General features: G+C 44.1%; 1 protein-coding gene across 2 annotated transcripts in view; it reads left to right on the top strand.

Moving 5' to 3' along the window:
- The first annotated feature begins 307 nt into the window (after window positions 1-307).
- LOC105836453 (forkhead box protein P1) overlaps window positions 308-11253 on the top strand; it is a 290325-nt gene continuing 279379 nt past the window's right edge. The window contains exon 1 of one of the 2 annotated variants that reach the window (XM_036285761.1): window positions 308-1159. In XM_036285761.1, coding sequence (XP_036141654.1) covers window positions 1130-1159 — 30 coding nt within the window. In that variant the 5' untranslated portion in view covers window positions 308-1129. The remainder of the gene's footprint in view (window positions 1160-11253) is intronic. The other variant, XM_036285767.1, reaches the window with a different exon arrangement.

The raw sequence follows: 11253 nt of genomic DNA, 5'->3' as shown, positions 1-11253 counted from the left end.
CGACGGGACGCTACCTCTCTCCGGAGAGCCGAGAAACACCCACGGCACGCCGGAGCGAAAGAGAGGGAGAGAAAGAGAGAGAGAGAGAGAAAACCGTCTGGATGGAGACGGAGGATCACCCCGCGAGAGTACCGCGATAACGCGCGCGACGAGGACGTTCGACGCTGGAGCGACGGAGAGGAGGTGGCCGTCAAACGGAGGGAGACACCGGCACGGCCGCTGCGCGACGTCGACGGGAGCGAGACACCGCGATGGTTCTCGCAATGCGCCGACTCAGTAGCCGCGTGCTCGCCACGGCCGGAGGGTTTCGCGGCTAAGCGGTGCCGAGCGTCGCACAGTCGCGACGGCAGCCACCGGCGCGCGGTTATACCCCCTTTTCTTCAAACCTGCACACTCAACCCCGCACCGCTACGTTCGGCGCACGTTTTGCCTGTCTCCACGACGGCGAGGGAACGTTGCCCCAGGTTGCGAGAGAGAGGGCGTCCTCCGCGGCCGCCTGCCGCCACCCCCCTCCGGCATTCATCCCCGGAGAGAGAGAGCGAGAGCGAGAGAAAGAGAAAGAAAGAAAGAGAAGGAGGGTGGGAGAGAGAGAGAGAGAGAGGGAGAGAGGGAGCGCGGCGTCGCCGTCGGCGTCTTTGGGAATCGGTTGCCTCCTTTCATCGAGGCAACGGTGTCCGATCCGGCATCGTTCTTTAAACGTCGCGGCGGTGCACGTGGCGCGCGCGGCACGCGGTGCTTCGAAAGAAAGACAGATAGATAGGTAGACAGTTAGGTGGATAGGTAGCACGCGCGTGCTAGAGAAGCCGAGAGAGACGGAGAGGGCGAGGGGAGAAAGAGAGAGAGAGAGAGAGAGAGAGAAACATAGATTGGTACTGAGGGAGGAGAGAGGCAGAAAAGGGGTAGAGGTGACAGAGAGAGAGACAGAGACCGGAAGGGGGCGGGCGGGAGGAGAGAGGGAGTAGAGACGAAAAGAAACGGAGGAGCTGCGTCCCGACGGATAGAGGAAATCGCCAAAGGCAGCCGAAAGGAGCTTCGTATCTTCCTTTCGTTTTTTCCTGTCAATTCTATCACGTAAAGAAGGACGGAGGAACCGACAGCCACGAGTGAATCGACGAGGAGGAAGCGGGACATGCTGGAACCACGCTGGAGACCCGTCCAGGTAGCCTTATTCACCCTGCAAAACACTTCTCCAGTGCACTGCCTATGTCGCCCGATGTCTAATTGAACTGCCTGCCTGCGCTCATTCATATAATGCACTTGCGTCTCATAAATATTCTCTGTTGTTTTTACCCCCTCCCCCTCTCTCTCACACACACAGCACACAACGCGCGCGCGCGTACGCTCTTTCTCTCTCTTTTGTGCTTTATCTATTTTGCTTTTTCTCTGTTTTATTCTCCACTCAATCGTTTGCATTTCTTTGCTAGTTGTGTCCTTTTTTTTTTGTCACCAACTCTTCGTACGTTTCTGACGCTCTTTGCATCGCGCTGCAGACACTGGTGACAGCCACGTGCCACCGGCGCTCCCCTTTGCATGCCGCTGCTGGAATTTGGAGTACTCCTTTTAAACGCTTCACTCGTTTAACGCACGCTTTCGTGGTTAGCTATCGATTCTTTGTTGCCATCTAACATAGAGTTTTGATCACGTGAAGCCTTTAGTTTGTACTTTGTGTCTTTAGTAATTTATTAATCTATCTGAAATCAGGATAGAAATTTTGTTTTTATCAAACGTTTTTCTATTTTGATTGTAATTTTAAATTTGCATAGCTTTTTGCCTTTTTAAATAGCTGTTATAAATTCAAATTCAAAATCGTCAAATTTTTTGTGTTTGTTTGATATTATACATATAAACATTTAACGTTTGAATCTCTTTCCTCTTTTTATTCTCCTTTTTTATCTTACTATGCAATTCTATTATTGATTTTGTCATGATTTTCTATCGTAATAATGTTAATTTGAATCGTTTAGAATTGCTATTACTATTTGACAGATTTGATATTTTTATCCTTTCATACATTTTAGGACTTATGTTAGGGGTGTGTATTTAAAATATTGAAATTGGCTAAGCTTAGAACATCTAGTGGTACGATTTCGTCACTATTAATCTTATAAATTATGTTGTAAATATAGGTATTCGGATTAAATAGAAACATAAGAGTGCGGACGATGAACGAGATCGACGAATATTTCGCGCAATTTACTTTAATTGAATTTAGGTCGTGGCAAAAATAGAAAGGATGTAAATGGAGATTTATGGCATGGTACAAATTTCGAACTAATCGATCATTATCGCACGCGCGTTTAAACGGTACCTGCCGTTCCGTACTTAATTTACTGTTATTCGATGATTTAAACTTGCATATTATTTACTAATAATGGTTTACTCTTAATGGCTTCCTTAATCCTTTCGTAATTAGTGGAATAGGCAATATGTAGTTGCCAAAAATGTGGATGTGGAAATAGAATCGTTATCGCGTTATCGCCAGGAAGAGTTGCCAAGACGATATTTAGCGCATCCATCTCGTAATGTTAAACAAATTAAATAGGACGTACCCGTAATGCAGACAAATGTTCCTTATCCCAAGATTTCCTGATTGATCCTGCACTCCACCGGTCGGGATGATATTCGTGGAAATGACACTTTAACGATCGTGACAAGACAAATAGGTGCGCCGGACAACCAGAATGGTTGGTCAAATAAATCTCACTATACCGGCCTAAGATTAACTACGTTCGGGTTACTAAATACGTACCTGCCTTAGTACAGAAATCTTTGCGGTGTAAAGCGCATTTTTCCGAAAATAATCTTGGCAGAGGTGCGCCGCCTTTGAAGCTGCCTGGAGTCTCAGAGTAATTTAATATCGTATGAATCACCATGCCATTGGCTGAGGAAGTCCAACGACTTGTTTCGAAACGTTTCTGACAACCTGACAAAAATTCCTATTTCGTGTTTCATCGTCTGTCACGCAACGCCTGCACACTGTTCACCGGGGCTTTGCTACCACGCGAGTAACAAAGTGATCAAATGGAGAGATCAGTGATCATTACTCACGTTTGTGAATGCTCAAGTTACTTTGAAATGTTGACTACAACAATCATCATTAGTAAACCCCCCCCTCTCTCTCATCCATTTTCTAGTTATGATGAAGCAAATTTATTAATATTGATATACAAAATTACATCGATATTTAAAACATTTATTTAAATAATACATTAAAATCTACACTTAAAAATTATAAATGGCGTTGAACTTGCTGATATTTTCAGTAACGATTATGTTGCTTTTATTCTCAATATTATAACTAAAATTAAAAACTTTTAAATTTGACGTTAGAAATTGTTCTTAAAGATGTAAATATATGGAATTTTGGACTCTCTTATAATATTGTCATTTTGCACGTCACTTTAAAATATGGAATATTTATATTATACTTCCACTATTCCATTTTAAGATATAGGTTTCTAGGGTGTAATATAATACATTTTGAAACAGTTAAGATATCTTTCTCTTTTGACACAAAATCTTATGTCTAAATAATTCACTTGCTTTAATATGCTTTCTATCGGTACAATTGTAATACTATTGTCAATGCAACTTTTGTGAAAAATGTGAAACATTTGCAAAATGAACTTGAATTTGTAATGACAATGGGGTCCTTTGAATTTAACAGTAGAATCCTTTCACTCTTTCGAACGAAACATCAGAGATGGCATCGTCGCGCAATCGAAAGGGTGAGACGGAGGGTGACGGCAGTTACGCTTCAATCGAGGAACGCTCCATGTTACCTGGGAATAGGGGTGATTTTTTAGAAGTGTATAGCCGATAGAGATAGTCGGGTGCTCCCGGTTGCGGCTTAGTGTGGGTGGCTCGTCTACGAAACTGTAGAAGTCCCGGGTGGTGTAGTAGGTGGAACGGCAGAGACGGAGGCGGTCCTACCCTGCTTGGGGGCGTTAAAGAAGTAGGTGGGGTTGGCCACCCCCGCGCGTCAACCCTTACACCCCGCGTCTCCGAAAGCTCGGTATGCTCCCCCCGGATCTCTTCGATCCCATATTCGCCAATCAACCATCCTGTTCTTTGTCACCCTCTACCGACGAGGATTGCCTGGCGCGGCCATCTGGCTGTCTGGGTTTCCTTTCGGTGACCGTCGATTTCTTCAAAATTCAAAGATCAGCCTGGCGAGTGCGAGGAGACGGAGCGGAGACAGGCGGCAGCTCGGCCGAGACAAGCGTCCGACGGACGAACCACGAAGGCCGCTGCGTGTTCTCCGTTCTGCGCGCAGCCGGTTGATCGATTCTGTGTCGTTGAGTAGTGTTTTGTGCGCGATATCGGCGGCTTGGAGACTCGAGCGTGCTTCTTCCCGGTTGATGACACCCGGCCCGGGGTGTCACGCCTTCTCCATGGTCGCGTCGGGACGACGATCAGACCGACCAGACCACGGGGAAGAGGGTGGTGTGCGCGTCAATCGTGATATATATTTCGCATCATCCCCGCCACCTTGGCTTCGCCCATTTTCTCACCTTCTCCGCCGCTACAGTTCAGACGTACGTGCCGAGCGCGCGGTTGCACACATTCACGGTGCATATACATGGACACGGAGTGCAACGAGAGCCAGCACAGCTGCGGCGGCATAGCCCCCCCGTTTTCGCGCTTGCTTGGCACGGCACAGCATCCCTCTTCGGCCACTTCCGGCCAGGCCAGGCTCCGCCCACTTTTATATTAATCACGTCTTGGTTCGCTCCTGGCTTCTGTTCTCCATCTTTCTTCCCCAGTGAGCGATTTCCTACCGCGGACGCTTGGGAACCACACCTTTGCCCGTTGGCTTATTCATGTCCCGGGCCTTGCGACGCGGGCCTCGACGTCTCTCTCTCTCTCCCTCTCTCTCTCTCTTCTTCCATTTTCTCCCCTTCGTCTCGCCGTCGATCTCGCGGAAACACGGCGACGATGCGCTTTAGACGTGACGGTGCAAGGCTGATGGAGATATTCACGTAGCTGTTCACAGCAAGCCTCCGTTAGCTTCTCCGACGCATCACAAAGACGTATAGTTCAATTAATTTATATATGGCGAAGGTTGGTAACAATGTACCGCAGAAAATAATGCGGACGAATTAATTTTCCGTTTGGAATTCAGATAGCTCACAATACCGCTTTTAAATTCACCGTGATATTTGTTTTCACATTCGATAATGCAGATATTAGCTGTCGTTACGCGATACACTCCACGTTATATCATCATTCTTTCAATATTTCTAATGGCGCATTAATTGCGAGTAGCTCGTTAATAACTTTTTAAAGGAAATATTTGCGCGTTTTAACGCTCCTTGTTGAAGATCATTACTCTGCACCAATGGAGCGCCGGCGAAAAACGAATCGCGGCGAGGCGCAGGTGAACGCAACGTTCGTGTGTTCGGTGCCGGAGTAATGAATAATAACCTGTTATTATTACCAGGTCGAGCAATAAACACGCAGCTCGCAAACGCGCGTCCCCTCACGCCGCAATAAGGCTCGTCACGCATAGACGCGACATTTGTTTCCCGCGGGTAGAGTGTGCAGGCTATTACGAATGCCACCTTCCTACAACAACAGATATTGGTTCCATTGTTGCACGTTGTGTATCGTGACTGCTTCTCCGCCGCTTCCGCCAGTCGCGACCACTTCGCCACCACTTCGGCCCCCGGTTGATATTCCACCTCGTGTCCCTTCGCTTTTAATTTCTCTTTTGACAGAACCCCTTCGCACCGTCCTCACCGAGCAGCGGCGCTGATAACGGCGCATTGTATTGTCGAGATAGTTTGCGACGATTCCACACGTCGGGCACTCAAATTCGTTTCCTGCTTTATCCTCGATATATTCCCCTTTCATAGCCGTTGCACGATATCTAATGTATTATCTTATTCGACGGTAATTATTTTCGTGTATCGTATAATCGATTTGGAGAGGCTTTCCTGTATAGATTAGAATGAAAGATTTCTGTAACTTAATTTTTAACTAAAAAAAGGAAAGAGATCCGTAGCTGTTAGTAGGTACAATGTTAGCATGAGATATCCATCGTTACACATTCTATGTCGTGACCAGTATTTCCCGACCTACCACACCTTACTGCTCCCTTTTTAACGCCGCGCAGCAGGTCCGTTGTTTTCACCCCGAAGATCTTAATCATAGCGTGCTACCCCCAACTATAATACGCATTACTAGTAAGTCAGACCGAAGAATCATTCTAAAGACAAAATTGTGATATTCATGAAGGTTTATCGTGTTTATGCTCACGATTATCCCGCAATTTTACTTTGTTAGAGTTTCTGATGAAGATTGAGCGAGATGATGTCGAACAAAATTGTTGTAACACAATGTTGCACGTAATCACAGAAACGCCGTCCTTTCGTTAGTTACCTTTCTAACTAGGAAATACATGAAATATCCAGTCAAATTTTTACATTTTATTTGTTTTTTTTTTTTTACCTTAATATACAAAAGAGGGAATATATATAATGACTTTTATATATAGAATTACGGCAATGTGAACAAGGGTGGTGCGCACCGGGCGAAAATATGTTGCGGATGTCGCGAAATTGGCATCGTCGATGCGAATCGGCCGAATTCCTATAACCCGGTTCATTTTGTCGCGATAATATGCATTCCATGTCATTCCGGCGGCGCGTGTACGGCAATGCATCATCGCCCCCGCGACGGGTATTTGTCAATAGAAACAGACATCGATGCCGCAACCGCGGCAAGTATACGTCAATATACATAACGGCTGGCTGTTGACTTGTTACGTTGTCGCGTACCGCCGATGATTCGATGATTTGCCGATCCATGACTGTCCCGTGTCAAATATACCCCGCGACCGTTCTCGCGGGCGCGTTAACACGGAAAACGCCGGGCCGTTCATTTGCGATTGGCGCACTAACGCGCGTCGTTACATTAGATTATCAATCGCGCCGCGATTGTGATGCGCCGCCGGTTTGTACTTCGACTCGCCGTGCCGCGATAATGGGGCCCCTCTCTCCCTCGCAGCGACAATTTCGCGAATGTCCGCTTGCCCAGCCCTCGACACGCTCTCGCGAGTGACCCGAATTTTAGCGACGCGTTATGAATCGGGTTGTCCCCTGAATCCTGCTTGAATATCGACTACACGTTTGACTAGATTAGTAATTAAAATTATCACGGTATTTTGGGTATCGCGGTATTAATGCTGAGTGGCTCAGCTTAATCAATAACCGAAGAAACTGCAGTACAGAGAAGAGCGGATATGTGCTGCTTCGTATAGCTGCTTCAGCGATTCGCGACATATAAATTCTCCTATAAACGGTATCACTTATTTCATCCTGTCGTGAATAAGTTTGCGCCATGGTGCAAACCATTCAGCGGAGAGTAGTTTCGGCCCATTCAAAATATCGCGTCTAATGCTGAACGTTAAAAACATAATAACAATGAAATGGCGGGCCGTTATGTTGTCAGGCATCGGCGATGATTCGTCGATCCATGACGGAGCCGTGTCAAATGTGCCCTCTAGCTGTTCCCGTGTGCGCGCTCAACACGGCCGGCTCATTTGCGATCAGCGCACTAACTCGCGTCGTTACATTAAATTATCATCCCGTGATTCTGATGCACCGGCAGTTTGTACGGCGACTCGTTATAACACGATAATGGTTCTGCGCTCGTCTCTTCGCCGCGATTAGCGTTAAACAGACACCCGTCCACGCAAACCCGTGCACCGCTACGCGCGTTTGACGATGGTGACGTCAATAACTGATGTATCTGCCGTTGGTGAATCTTCATTGTGACAGGTTACAGACTGTTATGGCCGCTCGACAACGGCACTAATGGCCGAATCGAGATTTCGCTTCGATTTAGAGAACAGATCAGCCGATATTCCCGCCTTGGGATTATCGATCTCGCTATGTCTTATGCTTATTAATGTGCACGTTTAAAATTCACTTCCGTACGGAAGTATTTAATTGAGATTTTCTTTTGTCAATTACAAATATTTTTATCAATGGTTTTATTTTGTTTTCAATCTAATATGCTTGCATTGTAAAATTGCATCAATTTTTGAGATAGTTGACTGATAGGAAGAAATAGTCAGTAGACCGGATAGACATTTAAAACAAAAGTTGAAGGATATCGCCGATGGTTCATATTTCGTTCGGCTGCTCTCTCTTTGTGTACAAACTACGTAATAATTGATATACGATGGGACCGTGAACGCGGACACACACATGGGAGGTTTTAATATGCTTCCCGCTTCCAATGTCCAGCGCTCACCGGGATTTCTATTATGGCACGGGCGCATTACAAACGAGATGCATCAGGAAGCGCGACCAATGCAGAACCGAGTGATCGGCTTTTTTTTTAAGTCCAACCCCACTCGGATCGCCCCGCCGACAAAGTCGGCAACCATTTTCCCGGCGTCCCGCAGGGAACGTGAAACGCGCTTTGTACGTCGCGATTTCGCGTTTTCGTTCGTCCGAGCACAATGACGAGGGCGGTCGTCCTTTTCTACTGAAAGGAAACCCGTAATCTCGTGTAACGGTATACTATCGGAAGACGCGGCCGAACGCATTCGCCAGGAGCGCTATTAAATGACTTGCGAGCGATTTTTTGCGCGCCGCATCGTCGACGACAAAAATACGGAACGCTGGTTGACTCTTTGCTAAGCGAAAAGAGAATCGGACACCGAAAGACGCTTCTCTCTATTCCATATCGGATTGAAAATATACTTCATTATCAGCGTTTCAACGTTACTTTCGTTACGTTAATTCGACGTATTTAATGCTGATAGAAGATAATAGTACCACATTTTTATTAATCTATAATAATGACAGGTACAACTAAAATTCTATTAATTTTATTAATAATACCAAAATTTCAACGGAAAATTTATCTTTAATATAATTTTGTGTTATAATTATTGAGCGGATCAACATTCATATATCGTAACTTATACATGTGCATGTCTAATGTCAGTAAATTAAAATTAACGACAAAAAAAAGACACTTCCAATATTTATGAATAAATCATCGATAATCATATCACACGAACTAACCAACTTTATGGATCAGTACAATTTTATATTGCATTTAAAAGTGACAGCTTTGCAAAGTGCTATTCTTTCTTAGAACGAATAAGAGAATGAAAAGAAAAACGAGGACGAGAGTTTTGACCCGCAAGTGTAAATGGCCTGTATCTGAAATCGCTCTGCCCCGTTGTGTACCAATTACTACGAAGATACGTATGTAAAGGGGATGGTCGATGTGCCAGCGAAACATAAACTGCGATAACACCGTCCGTATCTCCTGCCTTATGGTCGGATTGGTCTGACGTGAGTAGGTCAGTTTTCACTGCCGAATACCAACTGCAATCGGGCTATATTGCCCTAAGTGCTAATAAACGCACGAATCTTGTGAAGTGTTCTCTAGTTTCTCGCCGAGATAGCGATTTCTCCAGGAGTTATTAATGGATAGTAAACCACAATGAATTATAAACCCATATTTTCAGAAATGTAAAGAAGCATTCTGGCGAAATTTATTATAACACGAAAAAAAATCAGAATATATTATCTTATGAAACGTTTAATATATTTTAAATTCAGAAATTATATGAATTCTATAATGTTACTATATTTTACTGAATAAGAATAAATTGAAAAGTTCATCGTATAATTTGTCTCTTCAGTTTCTTAATAATACTGTAAAAATTAATATAATTTAATTTGTCACGTTTTTAGAAGTAACTTTTTTAAATTAATAAATTGTATTAAAATATCAGTAAAATTTATAAGACAATTTATAAGACGAAATAATTTTTTCATTATTTCTTTAATTTTTAATACTACTACTCTTGTCTAATTAGCTGTGTCTATCACAAAAATATAAAGCCGTCTTGTAATGTTTTAAGGAAATAAAATATGAATTTTATTCGACTTAATGTTATCTGCAAATAGTCCAAATTTTAGACAAACAATGAACGTTGTCAAATCACATATCATCGTTTTTTTTTTTCTCAAAGAGTATAGATTTGTTCGCAAAAATTTCTGTGTCCCGTCGAAATCGCGGTATCATTGATACCTGCATTATTATGACAGTGATGCGTGTACAGGATCGCTCGCTGCACCACCGCGCGTGCTTTTCTCAGGCTCCATTGGAATAGGAAAATCGGTCGTGTTGATACCGCTATTGAAACAGCCGATCATTACGCACTCGTTCCGCATTGGTCGCGCTTCTCGATGCACCTCGTTGCAACGTCACCGGCATAATGGAGAGACGCTGCAGGCCGCCGCGCACCCTGGTACCGACGGCATATCAAAATGCAGCTCGGCCGTGTTTGAATTCGCGGTTCCATCATGAATCAATTACCGCGCGGATTCGTACACAACGGCGAAAGCTCGCGCGTGAAGGATGAGGAACATAAAGGGAGGCATTCGCATGCGTGGAGGTGAAGGGAAAGGGCTGCGTGTGTATGCGCGCCGGTGCACGCCGGTGTTTCGCTGTTGCACACGCGAGATCGTCACCCCCCTCTTCCCGCATCCCGTGCCCGGTTTCATCGTTTCTGCACGAATGCACCCGCTATCGTCGTACACCGATCGTTTCTCTTTTTCCCTCCGCCCTTCTTTCGCGCTCTCCTCGCGCTTTCCCTACGCGTGTTTTATTTTTTTTCTTTTCTTTTTTATTTTCCTACGATAATCATCCCATCCAACTTTACCCATTCGAAACGATGGCGCAAGTTCGTCGAAGTCACGCCTAGAGAAACGCGGAGGATTCTGAACAAAGCTGGGGTCTTTATTCGCTATGAACGCTCCTTCTCGTATAAATGCCATCGCGGCAATTTCGAATGTATTTATCTGTTAAACGTATTTATAGTGACATAATTATATTGAACGGAACGGCAACAGTTGCAGGTTTTATTATTAATACTAATCATGAGATTTTTTTATTCGAAAAAGTAATATCCCAAATATAAATATTTTATTTTGAATATATTATCTAATTTAAAAGTTTCATCCCGTATTTTACTAGTAAATTAGTCTAATTTATTTTAGAGGAGTTGTGTACGAAAGAACTTTTTTAAAAATTTCTTTTATTTGATTATTAAAGTGTAATATTTAATTGACAAAAACTCTGTAACTGATATGTGAAAAATAACAGTTAAAGTACGACGTGATATATTAATATATTACATGCTGCTAAAGCGAAAGCAATATCGTATCCTATTTGTGTTGTGCTTTAGCCTTAGCCACATATGACATTAACATATTG

This window comes from Monomorium pharaonis, chromosome 4, assembly GCF_013373865.1.
Source record: "Monomorium pharaonis isolate MP-MQ-018 chromosome 4, ASM1337386v2, whole genome shotgun sequence".
Classification (NCBI taxonomy): domain Eukaryota; kingdom Metazoa; phylum Arthropoda; class Insecta; order Hymenoptera; family Formicidae; genus Monomorium; species Monomorium pharaonis.
Note: the sequence above shows the minus strand (reverse complement) of the source record. Positions and strands in the feature narration are given on the sequence as shown.